This window comes from Sus scrofa, chromosome 17 (genome assembly GCF_054392235.1).
Source record: "Sus scrofa isolate SSC_HxYL_T2T_F1_AM1 chromosome 17, Sscrofa_HxYL_maternal_Yorkshire_Landrace_v2.0, whole genome shotgun sequence".
NCBI classification, from domain to species: Eukaryota; Metazoa; Chordata; class Mammalia; order Artiodactyla; family Suidae; genus Sus; species Sus scrofa.
In genome coordinates this window covers 36,366,309-36,388,039 of record NC_139399.1, presented here as the reverse complement: position 1 = coordinate 36,388,039, position 21,731 = coordinate 36,366,309, and the positions used below count along the sequence as shown (strand labels likewise).

The 21,731-nt window shown below is 46.3% G+C and overlaps 1 protein-coding gene across 21 annotated transcripts in view; it reads right to left on the bottom strand.

Moving 5' to 3' along the window:
* Positions 1–1,143: 1,143 nt before the first annotated feature.
* The window catches only part of KIZ (kizuna centrosomal protein), a 107,312-nt gene continuing 86,724 nt past the window's right edge, over positions 1,144–21,731 (bottom strand). For 8 of the 21 annotated variants that reach the window (XR_014832925.1, XR_014832926.1, XR_014832927.1 and 5 more), the window contains 4 exons: positions 16,230–16,334; positions 13,293–13,389; positions 2,396–2,439; positions 1,144–1,295 (listed from right to left, as the gene is read on the bottom strand). Coding sequence is in view for 16 of the 21 variants with exons in the window: in XM_085004618.1 (XP_084860744.1) it covers positions 1,189–1,295; positions 2,396–2,439; positions 13,293–13,389; positions 16,230–16,334 (353 nt within the window). In the remaining 5 variants the exon portion in view is untranslated. Of the gene's footprint in view, positions 1,837–2,395; positions 2,440–13,292; positions 13,390–15,603; positions 16,335–21,731 lie in introns of those variants that run through there. The other 13 variants (XR_014832929.1, XR_014832930.1, XM_085004613.1 and 10 more) reach the window with 5 other exon arrangements.

Below are 21,731 nucleotides of genomic sequence, written 5' to 3'. Positions count from 1 at the left end.
GTACATTCCTCTCACCTCACATTTCTTCTGTGCATCTGTCAAAACTACGAAACCAACACTGGATGTTATCATCAACTCAAGACTTTATTTGGATTCCACCACATTTTCCATCCATGTCCTGTTTTGTCCAAGGACCCCACCCAGGGTCCCACATCTCACTGGGTCGTCACGTCTCTTGTCTTCTCTGTGACAATTTCCTTCCTTCCTTTTTGTGATCCTGACAGTGTTCTTCTCTGCTGTTAGTGCTTCTGGTGTCTCATCTAAGAAACTATGCTTATTGCGAGGTCACAAGGATTCACCCCTAGGTTTTCTAAGAGTTTGATGGTTCAGCTCTTACACTGAGGTCCTTGATCCATTTTGAGTTGCTGCTTGCGCACAGTGGGAGGAAGGGATCCAACTTCACTCTTTTGTGTTTTTTTGGCTACGCCTAAGGCATGCCGCAGTTCCAGGGCCAGGGACCAGACCCGTGCCACAGCGGCAACAGTGCCAGATCCTCAACCAGGTAAGCCACCAGGGAACTCCCCAACTTAATTCTTTTGCGTGAGGCTGTCCTTCCTGTTGTTCCAGCATCATTTGTTGAAAATATCATTCTTTTCTCACTGGTCTTGGCACCATTACTGAAATCTAGTTGACCATAAATTTAAGAGTTTACTTCTGGATTATCAATTCTAGATTATATATAAATCAATATTTCACGCAGTACCACACTGTCTTAGACACTGCAGCATTTTAGTAAATTTAAAAATTGGAAAATGTGAGTCCTCCAACTTTTCCAAGATGGTTTTGGCCATTCTGAGTCCCTTGAATTTCCAAATGAATTTTATTTCATTTATTTTTGGCTGCGCCCACACATGCAGAAGTTCCCAGACCAGGAACTGAACCCGTGCCAGAGCTGTGACAATGCTGGATCCCCCACATGAGTTTTAGAATCAGCTTGTCAATTTCTATAAAGAAACCAAATGGATTTTGATGGGCATTGTATTCATCACTTTGCTTTTTGATAACACTGAAAAAGGAATATGCTAGTTCCTATTTATGTCATGAAATTCACTGGAATAACACTATGATCCCAAGTTTTCGTATTAAACAATTAATAAATTTAAGAGGACACATTGATTTTGAACATCACATCTGAACACAGGGTTTTAGAGTTTGCTTAAACACTTTATTTCCAATAGATGTTACAGTTTATAAGTCATAAAAATCATCAAAATCATCAGTGGATGTGTTATGGTTTCTGGGACGCAAAGCAGCTTCGATGTCTGAGTTACTGTCATCGGACTCACCCCAAAAGGCTGGAAGAGAAAACCAGACAGCTGCTCAACATCTCTGAGCTCTGACTAATAGGCTGAATCTGCCCTGGTCTACGAAAGCCTAATAGGGACCTGAGGGTGCACCTGACCAGGCACAAGGACGCAGGCCAGCACTGCACAGATGGTGCGTCTCTCTGCAATGCTAGATCCTTCACCCACGGAGAGAGGCCGGGGATCAAACTCACAGCTTCATGGATAGTAGTTGGGTTCTTAACCCGCTGAGCCACAATGGGAACTCCTGAGATGACTTGTTATGTAGGACCCTATCTGATCCTAGCACCAACCTGGAAAGGTGAGTAGTAATGTCTCTGTTTCAATGAGCAAACCCAAGCAGAGAGGTTGTCACCGGCCACAATCACAGGGGCAGTGGGTGGTCAGGCCAGGAGCACTCCCGGGTCATGTGACTCAGACCCACACTCTCAGCTGGGAATGGGGTTTAAGAGACAGGAGTGGAGGGAACTCAAACTCGCAAGGGACACAGTGCTGGTGTGGCAGGAGGGCATTGATGGAAACACAGGAGCTCCTGGGCAGAGGAAAAGGGAGAGGAATGTCAGAGAAGGAAAGGCATGAGCAAAGGCAGCAGTACAGTGCTGAGCACAGAGAAAGCTGGACCCATGGGGACGAGACCCCGGGATCGGGGCTGGAGCAGGCACGGCCAGATGACAGCCCTGTAGGCGGTGGGGGCAACGTGATGCCTCCCCTGCAGGCAGAACCTAAATGAGGATGTAGAGGCCGGAGGCCTCCAGGTGGAGGGCAGGCGGGAGTGGGGAAGGGTGGGCAGGAAAAGTGAAGATGGGGACAGAAGCAAGAAACATTTTGTAGGGAATACATGAGAGGAAGAGGCCAGGATCCCCTGCAGATTCACACTTGCACATTACAATGCTACGCCTGCACACACTGTGGCCTACAGACCCGGCCCTGCTGCTGGAGACAAGCACTGAGAGGTGGCCCTGCTCCCCCCAACCCAGGGTGACCACAGGCAGGCTTTGCTCCCACAAGGGTGTGGATGACAACAGAGATCACAAAGCATCCTTTTAGTTAAAACACAAAATGAGAATCTGGTCTCCGGCTCTCTCTCTTACCTTTAGACTTTAAATTGGTAGTTAGGTTCTTTTTGTTTTCATGCCTGTAAAACAAAGAAATAACTTAAGTTCTGGGAAAAAGAAAAAAAAAAGAAGGGTGATCAGACTAACCTTTTTACCATGAGCTCATGTTAATCACTGAGAGGCCAAGGGTTTTACATTCATTCCATTCATTCATTTTAAAAGCAAAAAGCAGGAGTTCCTGTTGTGGCTCAGTGGGTTAAGAATCCAGCATAGGAGTTCCCGTCGTGGCGCAGTGGTTAACGAATCCGACTAGGAACCATGAGGTTGCGGGTTCGGTCCCTGCCCTTGCTCAGTGGGTTAACGATCTGGCGTTGCCGTGAGCTGTGGTGTAGGTTGCAGACACGGCTCGGATCCAGTGTTGCTGCGGCTCTGGGCTCTGGCGTAGGCCAGTGGCTGCGGCTCCGATTCAACCCCTAGCCTGGGAACCTCCATATGCAGCGGGAGCGGCCCAATAAATAGCAAAAAAAAAAAAAAAAAAGACAAAAAACCCCCACAAAACCCAGCATAGTCTCTGTGAGGATGGGTGTTCAACCCCTGGCCTTGCTCAGTGGGTTAAGGATCCAGCATTGCCATGAGCAGCAGTGCAGTTTCACAAATGCAGCTCAGATCTGGTGTTGCTGTAGCTGTGGTGTAGGCTGAGCGCTGCAGCTCCGATTCAGAACTTCCATATGCTGCAGGTGTGGTCCTTAAAAAAAAAAAAAAAAAAGAAAGCCAAAAGCGCAAAGGCCACCATAACCATGGCCTGAGCCATCTGCTGATGCTTTGGTGGAAGGGTCCCAAGCACATTGTTGGCTCTTCAGGGACAGGCTGACCCCTGGCTCAAGAGCTGGGCTCCAGCTGGGGGGTCTGCCAGAGCAGGAGGCAGGACTCTGGGGAGCAGAGTGGTGGCGTGGGCAGCGGGGCGCCTGCAGCCAAGCTGAAGCAGAGGATCCAAGGTAAGAGGACATTGTCAGCTAGGAGGTTAAAGTACCTAACCCCATCAAGCCCACGACACCAATACTCACTCAACTGTTTGACAGAGTTCAAAATGCACTCTCAGTTCCCTTAATTCAGGATACTAACTCTTGGTAGAGACGAATGCAAGCAGCTTGGACACCTGTTTGTTTCCATGTGTCACACACATGAAAATGTGAGTGGTCTAGTCCTGGCCTCTACCACCTGGTGACCAGCTTGCTAAGCCACTGGGAGGAGCAGCTGGCCCTGCGGGAGGCGGGCCCACCTCAGGGCAACTTCTCCGGAGCTCTGGCAGCTGTAATGCACATGAAAGTCCCCCCAGGGAAGGACCAGTCATGTTTATTACACTGAAATTCTTTTTTTTTTTTTTTTTTGTCTTTTTGCCTTTTCTAGGGCTGCTCCCGCGGCATATGGCGGTTCCCAGGCTAGGGGTCTATTCAGAGCTATAGCCGCCAGCCTACGCCAGAGCCACAGCAACACGGGATCCGAGACGCCTCTGCAACCTACACCACAGCTCACAGCAACGCTGGATCCCTAGCCCACTGAGCAAGGGCAGGGACCAAACCCGCAACCTCGTGGTTCCTAGCTGGATTCGTTAACCACTGCGCCATGACGGGAACACCGTACACTGAAATTCTTTACAGCTCGTACTAAATGGTCTATGTGTCCGGCTTGACATTTTGATGCTTCTGCGTGGTTCTGTCAAAGCGCTCGCTCAAACTGATACCTGCAGAGGGCTGGGTTCAGGCAGAGCCAGCCCCCCTGTGGGAGGAGCGCCGGGGAGAGATGTGAATGTGAACCATCGCTGTTGCTCCCTCGGTGGGACCCTAGTCCTCTGGACGCAGGAAACCCTGGGAACTCCGTCCCTCTGGGTCAAGGCTGATTAACCTACAGCTTGGAAATCTGCCTTTTGTCGCAGTCACCATAATGTACATTTTTTTTCCACAGCACAACCAGCTCCGTGAAGGTACAGTTTTCTAGGCTCAACATGTGTCAGTGCTCCCTTTAAACTTGGTGCCTGTTTCTTTTTTTAAAATTGAGGTAGACTTGATGTACAATGTAAGTTATAGGTATACAACATAGTGTGCTGCAGAGTTTTTAAAGGTTATGTTCCATTTATAGTTATTATAAAATATTGGCAATATTCCCTGTGCTGTGTAATATATTCTTATGGCTTATTTTTTACGTAACAGTTTCTAGTTCTTAATCACCAACCACTATCCGCACCCCCCCCCACCACCTTGCCACTGGTAACCACTAGTTTGTTCTCTATATCTCTGAGTCTGTTTCTTTTTTTTTTTTTTTGTCTTTTGTCTTTTGTTGTTGTTGTTGTTGCTATTTCTTGGGCCACTCCCGCGGCATATGGAGGTTCCCAGGCTAGGGGTTGAATCGGAGCTGTAGCCACCGGCCTACGCCAGAGCCACAGCAACGCGGGATCCGAGCCGCGTCTGCAACCTACACCACAGCTCACGGCAACGCCTGATCGTCAACCCACTGAGCAAGGGCAGGGACCGAACCCGCAACCTCATGGTTCCTAGTCGGATTCGTCAACCACTGCGCCACGACGGGAACTCCTGTTTCTTTTTTATTTTATTCATTAGTTCATTATGTTTTTTTTAGATTCCACATGTAAGTGACATCATACAGTATTTGTTTTTCTCCGACTTATTTCACTTAGGACAATACCCTTGAAGTCCATCCATGTTGTTGCAAATGACAAAATTTCATTCTTTTTTAATGACTGAGTAGTATTCCACTGTGTACACACACACACACACACCCCTTCTTTAATCCATTCACCTGTTGAAAAAAGAGAAACACTGGGGTTGCTTCCATATCTTGGCTGTTATAAATAATGCTGCTATGAATACTGGGGTGCAGGTATCTTTTCAAATTAGCGTTTTCTTTTTTCTTTTTCAGATATATATCCAGCAGCAGAATTTCTGGGTCATATGACAGTTCTATTTTTAGTCTGTTGAGAAAACTCCATACTGTTTTCCACAGTGGCTGCACCAATTTACATTCCACCAACAGTGTATGAAGGTTCCCCTTTCTCCATATCCTCACCAACATTTATTATGTTTTTTTTTTTGGATGATGGCCATTCTGACAGGTGTGAAATAATATCTCACTGAGGTTTTAATTTGCGTTTCTATGATGATTAGTGATGTTGAGTATCTTTTCATGGGCCATCTGTATGTCTTCTTTGGAAAAAATGTCTATTCAGGTCTTCTGGCCATTTTTATAATCATGTTTGTTTGTTTGACAATGAGTTGTTTATATATGAGCTGTTTATATATTTTGGATATTAACCCTTTATCAGATATTGCATTATCAAATATCTTCTCCCATTAAGTAGGCTGTCTTTTGTTTTGTCAATGGTTTCCTGTGTACAAAATCTTTTAAGTCTAATTAGGTCCCATCTGTTTATTTTTGCTTTTATTTCCTTTGCTTTAGGAGACAGATAAAAAAAAAAATTGCTATAATTTATGCCAAAGAGTATTCTGCCTGTTTTCCCTCTAGGAGTTTTATAGTATCCAGTCTCACCTTTAGATCTTTAATCCATTTTGAGGTTTTTGTTTTTTGGGTTTTTTTTTGCTGCACCTGTAGCATATGGAAGTTCCTGGGCCAGGGGTCAAAACTGCACCACAGCAGCAACCCAAGCTGCTGCAGTAACAATGCCAGGTTCTTAACCCATTGTGCTGCAAGAAAACTCCCTTTTTTGAGTTTATTTTTGTACATGCTGTCAGAGAATATTCTAGTTTCATTCTTTTACATGTAGCTGTCCAGCTTTCCCAGCACCACCTATTGAAGAGACTGTCTTTTCTCCATTATATTCTTGCTCCCTTTGTTGTAGACTGATTGACCATAAATGTATGGGTTTCCTTTTGGGCTTTCTACTCGGTTCTGTTGATCTATGTGTCTGTTTCTGTGCCAGGACCATGCTGTTTTGATGACTGCAGCTTTGTAGTCAGACAGCGTGATTCCTCCAGCTCTGTTCTCGCTCAAGATTGTTTTGGCTATTCAGTGTCTCATGTGTTTCCACACAAACTTCAAAATTATTTGTTCTAGTTCTGTGAAAAGTGGTATTTTGATAGGGATTGCACTGAATCTATAGATGGCCTTGGTCACTTTAATAATACTAATTCTTCCAATCTTTGAATACAGTATATCCTTCCATCTGTCTGTATTATCTTCAATTTCCTACACCCAGTGTCTTGTAGTTTCCAGAGTATTTTACATCCTTAGGTAAGTTTATTCCTAGGTATTTTATAATTTTTTTTTTTGTCTTTTCTAGGGCCACACCCAAGGCATATGGAGATTCCCAGGCTAGGGGTCTAATTGGAGCTGTAGCTGCTGGCCTACACCACAGCCACAGCAGTGCAGGGTCCAAGCCATGTCTGTGACCTACACCACAGCTCACGGCAACGCCAGATCCTTAACCCACTGAGCAAGGTTAGGGATCGAACCTGCAACCTCACGGTTCCTAGTTGGATTCGTTAACTGTTGAGCCATGATGGGAACTCTGGTATTTTATAATTTTTGATGCAATGGTAAATGGGAATGTTTCCTTAATTTCTTTCTGATAGTTTATTGTTAGTGTATAGAAATATAACAGATTTCTGTATATTCATGTTGTATTCTTCAACTTTACCAAATTAATTAATGAGCTCTTGTAGTTTTCTAGTGCTGTCTTCAGGATTTTCTATGTATAGTATCATGTCGTCTGCAAACAGTAACAGTTTTACTTCTTCCTTTCCAATTTGGATTCCTTTTATTTCTTTTTTTTGTCTGATGGCTGTGGCTAGGACTTCCAATACTATGTTGAATAAAAGTGACAAGAGTGGGCATCCTGTCTTGTTCCTCATCTTAGAGGAAACACTTTCAGCTTTTCTTGGTGCCTGTCTCTTTATTTGATGGCCTTTGGCCATTTCTCCATGAAGAGCAGACAGCCCCATGGCCATTACTGAGTCAGTGAGGCTGCCAGTCAGGTGGGCGACGACAGTGTGAGCCTGAAAGAGTCCACCTTCTGTAAGTGTGTGCATGCACCACAACTGTGGGTTGTGTCTACTATCTACCCACTTCCCACTTCCTAAGGACATCAGGCTCAGTGCTGAGCAGGGTAGGGGAGGCAGACATAATGATGTGGAAGGATGTAGAGAGAGACCAATTTGCCAGCTGACGTCCAAACAACAAGAGCCTCAGGGTGTGTGTGTGTGGGGGGGCAGATGGCAGGAGTACACAGGAAGGAGGTATGAGTGCACAGGAGGGTGGTGGGGTGGGTTGTAAAGTAGCTGCAGGATCCTGGAGGAAGCAAGGCACCATCTGGACTCTGCTGTGAGAACTGGAAAGGGTTCCCAGGCCTGGACCGAGGTAGGAGAGCACATGCCAGGTCCTTACAGCCCGGCTCCTGCTCTGAGCTCCAGAAATAAGTTCAGTGCTTACATGCTAGCTCTACTTGGCTGCCTCCAAAGTGCCTGATGGCCAACACACCTGTCCACAACTGAACTCACCTCCTCTACCAAACCGGGCCTTCTCCTGTCTTGGCCACTGGCACCCCAACTAGAGTCCCTGCCAAGCCCCTTGCCGCTCCTCTGCCATGTACACCCAAGCAGCCTCTAGGTCCCATCAAGTTGCTTCCTGCACTTTCCAAGGTCCTCACTCTTGGCCTTCACACTGATACCACCTGTCAACAAAACCATCATCTCTTGCCTAGACCTTTCTAACAGCCCCCAATTGGTGACACTACACCCACCTTGTCCGCTATGATCCTCTTCTACTCGGCAGCAAGGGGGAGCTTGCTTTCTTAAAACACTTTGCCTCCTTGCTTAAAACTCTTGGAAAAAGAACTAAATCCTGAACAGCATCTCACGCCTAGATTCTGCTGGGCCCTCCAGCTGTGGACTCCCCCAGCCACCACCCTCCATCCGAGAGACCCCTCCTGGGGCCCTGGGTCTACTTTCAGGTGTCATGTAGCATTCTTACTCTTCGGATTTTTCCCAACCATTAAAAAATGTAAACCCTCTCTTAGCCTGCAGGCTGCACAGAACCAGGCAGAGGCCTGGGCCAGGCCCAGGGCCCAGCCATTCGGGAAGTATGGCTGCCATGTGATGCCTGGGCAGCAAAGCAAGGAGCCCGCCTGCCCAAGATCACAGGCCTGGTCATGGGCAACTCGTGAGAGCAAACTTGGTGTTTTTCCCCTAGAAGTTTACAATCAGACTGGAGGTCCTATTTCAAAACAGACCATTTTCAGGTAAGAAACCACAGAGAGCTGATGTGACTAAGGTATGAGCAGGTTCTGGGTGCAGAATGCTTGCAGATGGGATGGAACCCAAGTTGAAAACGAGTGTGCACATGGCCCTCTGCTCCCACACGCTCCCGCAGAAGGCACAGTGGGATGCCGGGTCCCTGCAGCTTGGGTATTGACGCCCTACAAAGATGGAGACACCTAGGCAACTGACTTATGAAGAAAAATGCCCGAGTGAAGAGAGGGACCATATATGGATAACCACTCACTCGGAAAGTCTGATGGCCATGGAGTACTGCTGACTGAGAAAAGCCTCCAACTCCAGGGAAGGGCTCATAGTGGGGGAAGGGCACCTTAAAGTGGTTCCTATTCCTGAGCTATGGATGAGGACAGAAATAGACCTGGGGCCACAGGAGGGGCCTCTTGGATGGCCAGTTCCTCTGTAGGAAACATGGATGGTTAAATTTTAGACTGCCAGTGAGCATGGGTCCTAGGGAGGCAGGTCCAGGCATGGGGGGTACAGGCCACAGGAACTCCTCAGAGATGGTATTGTCCCGATGTTAGTAACACACCGACTCTCAACTGCATGGTCAATATCATAGTTTGGAAAGAAAAAAATATCCACAGCTCATTACCAACCATACCCAAGGAGTTCCTGTCATGGAGCAGTGGAAAGGAATCCAACTAGGAACCATGAGGTTGTGAGTTCAATCCCTGGCCTCGTTCAGTGAGTTAAGGATCCGGTTTTGCTGTGAGCTGTGGTGTAGGCCGGCAGCTGTAACTCCAGTTCAACCCCCAGCCTGGGAACCTCCATATGCCAAGAGTGCAGCCACAAAACAAATCAAAAGCAAACAAAACCAAAAACAAACCAAATACACCCAAGTTACTGTGGCTGTGAGTTGGCAGACTCTGAGGGCCAGAGGTGCTGGGTAGAATGAGGAAGGCCCCCCAGCAGGAAGGGTTCCTGCAGTTCTAGGGTCTTACAGCCTGAAGAGAATAACTAACGTATAAGAAAATGGGGTCTCTAGACTCTGAAATTTGTAACTTTTAAGGATTTGACTGCGAGCTACAACCAGCATTAAAATATCTCATATGGCATCTTATGTTAGAATGTTCCGCTAAACATACATGTTTCTGAAAAATACAAAGCAAAGGTAAATAAATAAATTTTAAAAATCCCAACGAGTGTGCCAACAAATCCCCGCAAATCTTCAAGTTCAGAGGCTGAGTAGCTTCAATTTGACAAAGTATGAGCGCCCCCTAATGGTCAACTAGGGTCCTTGCAGCAGATGCCATTTCTTAAGGGGTCAACTTCTTTCCTTCCCTTCAGCTAATCAAGCAAGAGACAATTCTTTCCTGCTCTGTGAAGGAAAAACAAAGTAGTTGGGTTTATGAAGAGAAATGTGTGGAATACTCAGGAGGCTGCTAATTTGGCAGAATGTAAGGAGGCTGTGGATTGGCCAAGCCAGAGGCAGAGATGGGGGCTTTTATACTGGAACCTCAAAAACCTGCAAGAAAAACCTCCTTTTCACTTCACTGGACCAGGGGATCCTTGTGATCTTCGTGTTATTCACAGGATGTGGGGTGGGGGAAGAGCAACAGCGACCTGGGGAGGAGGCAGACCGGCCCCACCCAAGCAGCGCTGCCACCTGGCGCCCTCCTCTGGCCGCTCCTGTGGTTGCAGGACTGGCACAGAATGCCACCCACAGCGGCCCTGCCAGGGGGCAGTGGCTGGGTGACTTCTGCTACCTTTTCCCCAAGCAATTATGTGGCAAGCACACATCCTTTTCTTCCGGTAAAACATTGTCTGGATCCAAGCAGTAAACTGAAGTTACATGGCAGGTGGTTAAAATACACCCTCCATTGAATAAATGGATCCGGGAGAGTGAAAACGGCTTCCTGGGGAAGACAGAGCGAGACAATGTTTGCGGAGGAGGAAGCTCTGGCATGCACCCCTGAACAAAAGGGGACAAGTGGTCTTTACTCGGAGAACAGCTTCCTATTAGGACTCACTCCTTCGTACATTATGCCTTTCATCCCCACTCAACCACAAAATGATTTTGCTGAAGCAAATACAATGGTAGAAAAAGATTTACACTGAAAGAATCTTTAATAATAAACTGTTGCCGATCTGCCTACTTGCCCGTGATTTATAATACAATAAACATCGGATTCTATTACGGCTCAGGCACTGAAGCCGCTGCTCTGGAAAACGGAATATGAAAGCCCCGGGACCCCACCACCATCACAATGAAATGAGCATGGATAAATGTGCTAAGAGTATCTCTTTGCATCTTTTATAGCTTGTGTGTATTAATCTGTAACGCTTATTAAGAAAGTCATTGCTATGCAAAGCAGCACCCAATCCCTTTCTCTGGCTTTTCAACAGAGTGCACTGTTTAGCCAATAGGACGGACCCTCTGGCCCTCATTCTGCATTCATCACAGGCAACATTTGCACAATGTATCTCTCAAAGGCGGCTGAAAGGAAGGCCTTAATACTCATGTAAACAACTGCAAACCAATTACTTAATGAATCAGGCCCACACATAATGAGGTGCAGACAAAGAGCTATAAATGCATTTTTGCGCCCAAGCCGCTGCTTTAAAGTAAAATCCCTCAGCTGTAGTTTGGGCTTAACTAGCACATCATAATTATTGTCTCTAGGACATCAGAGGAAGCCATTTTTTTTTTTTTTTTAAGGTCCAGCAGGGTCCTTTTTTTTTTTTTTTTTTTTTTTTTTGAGGTTGCTCATCAGCTCACTGACAAAATAGAGCAAAGAAGAATTTTTAAAAGTGCTACAGCAGCACTGCACTGTTATGTTTATTCTCAAGTACTGGGTTTCGAGACCACTTGTAAAAGCAATAAAGCACGAGGAGTGACTGCAGTAAGTGGGATCCTTAAATGTAAGCCTCTAAGAAATTTCAGGGAATCCAGGCACAAGCAGCAAACCAGGGCTCTCCAAAGCCCAGGACAGTGAATAAACACCAACCCAGGACGAGAAACAAACCGTGACAAACAGTGCACCAAACCCACACACTTGATGTCCAGAACTTTTCATCACTGGATCATTATCAAGTGTCGAGAACCAAGGGTTTCTTGAAGGCATCTTTTTTTTTTCCCCCCTTAAAGGGGATGATGGGATTACTTGTAATTTAGGAAGTTAATTTCATGCAGAAACAACAGTAATAATAAGAAGCCCCTGCCTCAAGTTGAAGGGGAAAAAACTTTGATTTTATAATGAAATATAGATGTAAGATGTTAAATGATCATCTTTACATTTGAAGAGAAAATGTTCTATGGAATCTGCTTTCTGAATGTACTTAAATATCACTCAAAGAACATATATAAAAAGTTTAAGAACAATTGGTTTTTTTTAGTGACTTGAAAATCTAAAGAAAATGAACACTTCTAACATTATCTTTAAAAACTAAAGGGATGTATTAGGCCAAATGGTGACATTAAATCCTGGAAGCTACCTGTAGAATTTACTGTCTTTCATAGTTCCTTTTAGAAGATGCAGAACTTGAGTTTATAAGTATAATCAGAAAAACAGAATACTTTAACACTCTTCCTGTCCCATAATTCATTGTCTTTCACTTCCTTCAAAAACATAGATGAAAACTCAGGTATTAAAGATAATAATTTCTAAAAATTAAATGAGCAATTCCCCAAAATTGAACATATCAGGTTTCTAAAAGCAAGAACCTAGCTGCAGAAAATCAATCTCATTTAAATATATTCCAGGTCCTAAAAATATTGTAATGTTTTTCAAAATATAAATGAAAATGATATTTTTTCAGTGTAAAAAGACCACATTTCTAGACAAATAATTTAATCTTATGGAACATCAGAAATGTAAAATTCCTGTTTAAAATTTCATGGGGGGAACCAGTTAATTCAAATGTAACGCCATCATCCAAAGGCCATCTTTTAAAGGAAAATGCTATTACAAAAGCAAACCTGTGCTGTTTCAAATAATTAGCCCAAAGCAAAAAGGCAGGTATTCATCAGATGGCTGTTACTCCCATCCGTAAATGCCTCCCAAGGGACTAGATGCCACTGCACGATTAGGGTCTTATGCTGATGACAAATCTAGCACACGACTCAGCACTGCTCCCAAAACTTACAGGAAGTGCTCCAGTTTTAACACACGTGAAAAGATAAATTCTGGTCTTGATGGAAAACAAGCAAGAAAGTATCAGAAAGGGAAGGAATAATCCAGCCCAAACACTTGGTTAAAAAGAGGAACACAAAAACAAATACCCAGCCCGTGCTTGTATATATATCTGCCGTCTCCTAAAGAAGAAACGGGCCACTTTCTTTCTTTTCAGGCCCTGCGTTTTCCCTGCCCTCTCCACCGCCCTCCATTGTGCGGTTTCTAAGCAGCCCTACTGCGAGCAGCTGTAGACGCTAATTTGTGGTTCACTGAGGTGTCAATTGAGTCTTAAACCAAGGAAACAACAGCTGCAAAACAATGCTTGGCTCTGGTGCAAATATTTTCAAAGGTAGACTAAGGTTTCAACTGTCATCTCAGAGAAACAAAACCCCCAAACATAACCTTCCATCAAGTCACACAACATGACAAGCTGCAGCCAGAGTTTCATTCCCAGCCCAGCGACATTTCTCATCTCTTGCCGCTATTCAGGGAGGCAGGCGAGCGCGACTTTACCTTGACAAAGGACTTCCTTCGCTGGATGAAAAACTAGCTTCTGAAGCAATTTGGGGAGCTGTCTTTGTCTTGAAGGTGCCGCTGCCAACATTCAAACCTGTAAGGAGCACAAGTGTGAGCGTGGCCGCACAGCGAGGCCGAGGCCACCCTGGGACCTGAGATACACGTCACCAGGGGAAGCTCCGGGGCAGGGGTGGCAGGGTGGTGAAACAGGGAGGAGGGGTGTCCTGTGATGCTCACACAGAAGCCATAGCAAGGACAAAGTCACACCATTCCAAGAGCACCGTTTCCAGTGGCCGAGATGCATGTGTGAGCACATGGTCTGGTGTGAGTGCACCACGCCCTGGATAACACACGTGCTGTGCCACGCGGGCAGCGACGGCCCACCAGGGTAGTGGGGGCTGGGGAGCGGGGCTAGAGATAACTGACACCCCTGATGACAGCTGGCACCCGCCCACCTTCAGGACCCTCTGATAAATCCTCCATTTTTCTACCCTGCAGAAGAGAGGAATCCCCAACGAAAACCATCAAGGCTGCTCCTGAACCTGCCTGAAAAGGCTGATGGGAAGATGCTCAATCCCCCCCCTTTTCCTGGAGCTGAGGGAACCGGACTGTCCCCCTGATGCTCCTGTCTTGCCGGGTGACCCTCAGTTTGGACATTTCTGCTCCAAGTCTGACTCTCAACTGGTAGTCACCCAAGACCATGGAGACAGGGTGCAGGACACCTCTGCAAAAGGCATTTAACACCCTTCTAACCTGTGACCTGTGGGCCTGCATGGGACTCAGCAGCAAAGCGGTTCCTTAACCATGTGTCCACGTTCAGCCCCAGGAAGGTCTGCACCTGCCTAACAGGACCAGTCTTTGAAGGCATGAAAACAAAGCGGCTTTCCTTAGACAGGTGACAGCCAGAGACCTATCACCTGACATAGGAGCTGACCCGGGCCTCCTCGTGTGTGGCTAGACTTGGGATAGTCCCGAGGTCAGGGACACGCCCCAGCACTGCCTGGAGTGGTGTGTGAACTTCCACACTGGGCACATGGCCCCCTCAGCCTACTTCTTGCCTCTTTTGGGAGCTCAGAGAAGTCCCTAGGGTCAGGGTGAGGGCAAAAATGAGAAAGTGATGCATGACCAAACATAAGATAAACTCCAGAGCCACCATCTAACTCCAAGACCAGCCAGCACTCAGATCCCAATGCTGGGAAGCCTAGAGTCTGGCAGAGAACCGGGTGTGATTCTGAGTGTGGAGTAAGGGAGCTGAATATAGGGCTGATTGGCTACACAAGCTGCGCTGTTCTATCACTTACATGAATAAATAGATATGCTAATTATTAGCACATTGCTAGTACTATACTTTTTGATACATATCCGTGGGACTAGAACCTACGTCAACTTACTCATCCTTTGGAGTTCCATCATGACTCAGCGGTTGATGAACCTGACTAGCATCCTTGAAGATGTGGGTTTGATCCCTAGGTTCGATCCCTGGCCTTGCTCAGTGGGTTAAGGACCTGGTGTTGCCATGAGGTGTGGTGTAGGTCGCAGACGCGGCTTGGATCCTGTGTTGCCGTGACTGTGGTATAGGCTGGTGGCTGCAGCTCTGATTAGACCTCTAGCCTGGGAACTTCCATGTGCCGGGGGTGCAGCCCTAAAAAGACCAAAAAAAAAAAAAAAAAAAATTTACTCCTCCTTTGAATGTGTCTAATTAACTATTGAAAATACACCTACCAAAAGCAGGTCTGTAGAGTCACCTTTCAAACCATGTAAATATGCTCCAAAAGAGGCTTTACTCGCCTGGGTAATTTGTAAAATAAGGGGGTGGGATAAACACTTTCTGAGATCCCTCTGGATTCTGATTCTGCGACTCAAGTGTGCAGAAGGTGATAAAAGGCAAAGAGTGAAGGGCTCACAAGGGCTGCCTCTTTCCAAAGTGATGCAGACTCCTATTGGGCAGGGGCCTATTATGCCTCAACAAACTACAATGTCTCGTGCTTGTGGAGTTCTAATCACCACCATCCCTGACGCGGCCAGCCCTCCCTGGGGGCTGTTCTCTACCAAGCACTATGCCGGGCATTTAAGCTGCAGTGGCTCACTGAAATCTCAAAACAACCAAAATAACTGAATTCTGTAGCAACCTATTCTAACACTAACAGTATCTAGGAAATAGTTCTCCAAAGACCACCAACCAAGTCTGATGTACCATAAATATCTCCCTCAAAAACGTGTCTGTCTGATGAAGACATCTTTGAGACAGCTGGAAATCCGAATGTGGACTGGGAATTACGGGACGTTAAGGAATCACTGTTCTTTCTGATAGGTGGAATTCTAACCTGTGGTTTATAACACAAATAGAAAAGTCATTAAAGTACATACTTCCTTCCATATTAATCCATGCATGTTCACAAAGGAAAGCTGAGGTGACTTATACTTTTAAAAAAGTGTAATAAAGTAAAAACCGGTAAAAATATTAAAAATATAATACATAGGAAAGCTAAAGAAATTACAATTAAAACAAAAACCCTAGATTGAAGGAATTACACTGAAGCTTAAAACTGAGCTTTCCCTCAGTCTTTCCATGTTCATTGGACCCCGCAATGCCCCAACCTTCTGGCAAGGAAGTAGAGCCCAGATGACACAACCCACTGCTGCTCCAGAAGCCGGAGGATGTGCGAAGAGAAGGGGCTTGGGGTGGCTCCTGTGGCGACAGGCCAGGCAGAATCCAAGGGTCTGTAGGGCCATCGCCAGCACACATCCTGGAGGGAGGACTGCTCGTCCCAGCTCTAGTTTGTTTACGACTGGAAAAGTCCTGGTTCATTCTGACCCAATGACAACTTGTTACAAAACCAAGTCCAGAAACCTTCGAAGCGGGAGCACCCTTCTGTGAACCCAGCCCTGCCACGGCCTGGGGCCTCCCAGACATGGCCCGTCTGCCCTGCTCACCCAACAGCTGTGAGGCAGGGGCCGCCACCTTCTGCGATTTGGCTTCATGCTGACGGGCGCTGTCCTGAAGGGTGGACTGCTTCAGCATCTGGTAGGCTTTTGTTTCTATAGGTCAGAAAAAGGCACAGAGAACAGAAGAGTCACGTGCAAAAGAATGAAGCTGGCTCCTTACCTACATCACACACAAAAATCAACTCAGGAAGGATTAAAGACTTAAAACCTAAGACCCAAAACTATTAAATTCCTAGAAGTAAACGTAGGAGAAAAGCTTCAGGACAACGGATGTGGTAGTGGCTACAGCACAAAAGGTGCAGTCAGCAAAATGAAGACAAACGGGACTATATCAAACCAAAGCCTGTCCATGTCAAAGGGGACCACTGACAGCCCCTAAGCTCTGCTCCAAGGGCCAGTGGGGAAGACCATTGGGAAAAATACACAATAAGGGTCCCAGGAATGGCTTGAGCGACACAACCGCTCCCTCTGCCTCGGGTCTCAGGGGTCCTGATGAAACGGGTCCAGCTGAGGACCGCCGGGCACATCACCTGCCCCTACTTCGGATGGTTTAAGGGCAGAGGGAAGGTGAAAAGGTGAAAGGATGAAGTGCATTCACTTGGAGGAGTAAAACTAACTGAGGCAGGACCAGAGGCCCCAAAATAGCCGGAAGGGATGGAGCAGACACTCAGAACCTTATCCACCCTTATTTTAATCAGAAGAGCTGCATAAAACAACACACAGAGGACCGAGAGATGATCCAAAAAGGGACAACAAAATTGAGGTTTGGTTAAAAAAAAAAAAGAAATCAGGCAAGGTTAAAGGCCACATGGCCTGTGTAGAAACAAGGAAAAAAGGGTTCAAGTACACAGATGCTGCAGCAAACAGACTGGACAGGGCAGGCCTGTGTGTACACCTGAGGCCAGGCAGCCATCACACATGTGCCACTCTGGAGCAGCAGGAGGAGTGAGCCCTGGAGCCGCCAGCCGAGAGCTCACCCGGCCGGAGGGGACAGCTGTTCTCTGGCCACAGCCGACTGCTGCCAGGTAGCAAAGTGGGTCTAGTCTTGCTAGACTTCCGCCTTAAAAAAAAAAAAAAAAAAAAAAAAAAAAAGCTAAAATATCGCATAGGCCAAACAGAACGTACTCACAATGAGACTAAATGGTAGTGAGCACATTTTTTCTGTGTTCACTGAAAATGGCACAAGGATACCGAGCGAAAAACTTCAGCCAAAGGCTACAGGCTAGATGTTAGGGGCCGCTTTCTCGCTGAAAGAGCCGAGAGTGTGAAGGGAGGCTGTGACAGACGTCTGGAGGTTTCTCAGGAGCTGCGTGTCAAACCCACCGGCTCTCAGACTCTTTGGAGGCAAGAGTTTAACTTTTTGCTGGTGGTGCTTACACAGTTCAGATGTTCCCCGGGAATAAATACCCTAGGAGACTTGGCCAGGATGCAAAGCTACGGCCTTGAGGTTTGTGGCAACTCAGGCCCAGGCTTTTCTGGAAGGAGGAGGACAGACAGGGAGGAATCAAGCAATTAAAACTGCACGGTGAAGCCCTGCAAATTCATAGTTATCAAGTCAATGAGTGAACAGACACAGGAGCAAAAGGAACAAATGAAGAGGTTTCAGGTGGCCTGTGATAAAGGAGGGAGGGACAAGGGCCGTCTATTTCCAGGGTGAGAGACATCAGCATCTTCTCTGCACAGACACCGTGAGTCTGCAAAGTCCCGGCCCCTGAAGGCTTCACTTTGCAGCCTGTGACTCAGGACTCCAGAGAAATACCTCCTCCCATTAGTAATGCCAAACTCTCAGAAAAATAGAGTAGTACAAAGAATTAGATATAGCAAGCATTTCTAACACAATTATTTTCAATTAGATGCCCTGGTGCACACAGACACAACGTACATACACGCACAAGCTTTCAGCTCTGGGTTGCTCTGTCAAGGCTTCTATTTATTATATACCCTAGGCTCTGTCTATATTTAGTTTCAAAAGTAGAAAACACTGCAGCTTAAAATACAAAATAAGACAAAGGTTTTGGGGGTTAAACTCGACCGTGGCTATCGATTCCAGACTGATGACACAATGAGATAAATATATTTTCCCTATTTTGTTACAAAAGCTGGCCAAACCCAGTCACCTATCTTTCAGCAAAGTGGTGAAGGATGACCGAGATTGTTTTTTTTTTTTTCTTTTTGATACACATTTTGTGTCTAGAAAATGGGAACAGAGAAAGAAAATGAGAACGTGCTGAATAAAGGGAGGCAGGAGAGAGATGACGCTGAGGAGAGAAAGAAAAAGCCTCAACTTCTTATCGTCCACTCTCTTTTATATGCAAATGTACACCTGCTAAAATACTTCTAAATCTACAAATAAAAAGAAAAAAGAAAATATCTGATGAACAAGTGCTTTTAACAACCCATTACAAGAGCCAGATAAACACGTGGTGCACCAGCCCTGGAGGGGTGTCTTGAGGCAGAGGATCTGCGGTGGCTTTCGCGGAAATCCCTAGTGAAAAAAAGATGAGTTGGGCCCAGAAAGGGAATAACAAAAGGAGAGGCAAACAATACTAGCTCTACAGCTAGACAAATGACCTTGAACCGACAAAGAACTGGGCATCTCTGAGTCAGGAAGGATAATTACAATTCCTGTATGAAGTGTGCAGAAATTCTAAACTTAAATTCAAAAAATATTTTCTGTCCACACATGCCCCAGTGTTGTTACTTTTTATGTATTTCTGCACCCAAGCCAATGTTTTGTTCATTCTGCGCTAAATGCGTTGCTGATGCAGCAAACTAGGCATTTTTGCAAAATAAAACAAAAATTGTGGGATGTAATTCTAAAATTAATTTTATTTATTTTATTTTCATTTTTATTGTTATTTTCTTTCTTTTTTTTTTTTTTTTTTTTTGCCTTTTCTTGAGCCGCTCCCGCTCCATATGGAGGGTCCCAGGCTAGGGGTCTAATCGGAGCTGTAGCCACCGGCCTACACCAGAGCCACAGCACCGTAGGATCCGAGCCTCGTCTGCGACCCACACCACAGCTCACGGCAACGCCAGATCCTTAACCCAATGAGCAAGGCCAGGGATCAAACCCGCAACCTCATGGTTCCTAGTTGGATTCATTAACCACTGTGCCACGACGTGAGGCTTTTTTTTTTTTGTCTTTTTAAAATTAATTTTAAAGATAAATATTATTAAAACACAGAAAGCGCTTGTCCAATAATCTACTCAAATTAAAGCAAGAGAACGTTAGGGTAAGGTTTCTTTCACAATTTTGAAAATACAGAAAACTCATGTATATTTAAGGTTTTTTTTTTAGTTGTGCCTGAAGCATGTGGAAGTTCCTGGGCCAGAGATCAAACCTGTGCCACAGCAGTGACCTGAGCCATTGCAGTGACAACACAAGATATTTACCTCATTGAGCCACAAGAAAACTCCCTATAATTAGGAAATTTATTTAAAAAAAAAATGCCACATGTCTATGTGAATGTGAGATACACAGGCTGGACCCTTAACCAGAGTCATTTTTCCTGTCTAGCCTTTCTGCCGTTACTACTGCTCCACAAGCAGCCCTGGGCCTGGGAACCTCTTGCCAAGGTTTGTCTCTGTCCAGCATTGAGTGGGCTGATGCACAGACAAGGGAAAAGCTCCTGATACCGATGAACGGCCTGGAGCTGCTTCAGAAAATTGGTGTTAACATCACATTCTGAATTTCTAAGGGGCAATTCAACAATTACTCCTGAAAATAAGTACCAGGCTTATAAGTGACCTTTAATGAACGTTCAAAAACTGAACTGAAATCGTTTTGCTAATATTACTTCACAGGTAAATTCACAACCACAGAGCATCCTGGTAACACTGCTCAGTGGTAGGAGATGAATTTTCAACTCTCAAGGTCAGGGAAACATTAGCTTTTGAGTAACCTGGATCAGGAAGCTATATTGGTATAATAACAATAATTATTCTTTTTAAATTATGGCCACACCTGCTGCATATGGAAGTTCCCAGGCTAGGGGTCGAGTCAGAGCTGCAAGCTGCCACCACAGCCACAGCAACACCAAATCTGAGCCACATCTGTGACCTACGCTGCAGCTTGCGGCAACGCCAGATCCTTAACCCAGTGAGCGAGACCAGGGACTGAACCCGCATCCTCAGAGATTTGGGTCCTTAAGCTGCTGAACCATGATGGGAACTCCAATATAGTTATTCTAAAACAATATTTTTAGCAATTTGTATGCAATGAGTTACAAAATGAGAAGAGTCGGAAATAAAAACAATAACGTTATCCTTATCATCTATTGTCCTCACTGTGAGATGAACCAGAAACTAACAATGTAAGACAGGAAGAGCTCCTCCTCATCCCCTGCAGTGGGTTGACTAGCGTTTTCCCCCTAAAGTTCAGGTCCACCCCGAACCTCAGAATGTGACGTTCTCTGCAAAGAGGATCTTTACAGAAGTAATCAGCAGAGGATCTTGAGATGCAATCATCCTGGGTTTACACGGGCCCCAGATCCAGAGGGGTCCCGCTGGGATGGCAAGGGAAGGTGGAGACGGAAAAGGTGGGCAGTGAGGACCATGCAGCTGTGCTGCCACAAACCAGGAGCCCCGGAGGCTGAAACAGGCCGGGAAGGCTACTCCCGGAGCCTCCAGAAGGCCCGCTGACACCCTGATTTTGGACTGGCAGCACCCACTCTGTGAGAGAAGACAGTCTATGGCACTTCGACCTGACCCCGATTGTACCAAAATAACCCCCCCACCCCCGCCTTCCACTTGAGTCTCTTGCATAAAATAAAGGTGTTTCATTAAATGACCTCTTTTGGCTCTGAGCCCCTGCCCCTCGGTTCTCAAATCTGGGGCTGCCCGGTGTTACAAGAGATGGATGCCTGGAGCTCAGAGGTTCTGAGGTAATGGGTCAGAGGTGCGGCTGGGGCGTGGGCATGTTTCAAAACTCCATGGGAGTCTGCTGTGCGACCTCGGAGGGAAACTTCTCAGGCACTTTTGAGTGCCTTTCCTTGAATGCATCCTAGCACGGGGTCTTCAGAAAGGGGCCTTCCGTTCTTTGGTGTCCATGTTAAACAGGCACCAAGAGCTGCAGCAACATGGGTGGCGTCCTCTGCTAGAGCGAGCAGCGGGCCCCAGGGCTGAAGCGCCAGGAGCCTGGCCACCGCCACAGAGACAGGGCCAAGTGGGCAGGCCTGGGGACAAGCCAGCAGCAGACAGTGGCTCGCTGGGCTTTGTATGGGTTAGGGGGCACATCCTGCCTTGACTGGGACAGATCGGGTGAGGCACATTCTTAGTGAAGTCTCAGAAGTGGGAGTGTTAGGCCACTGGCCCTAGGCAGTCACCGCGGTTTCCTCTCCAGGGTAAAGCAAGTCACGGGTGTCAGTGGGGCCTTTGCGGATGGATTTCAGCCTTGTCCGGATTGGATGTAAAACTCAAGCAATGATATTGGGGAAGCACTGCCCAGAACCCCAAGCGGACCTTCACCTCTGCTCTGACCTCCCACACGGC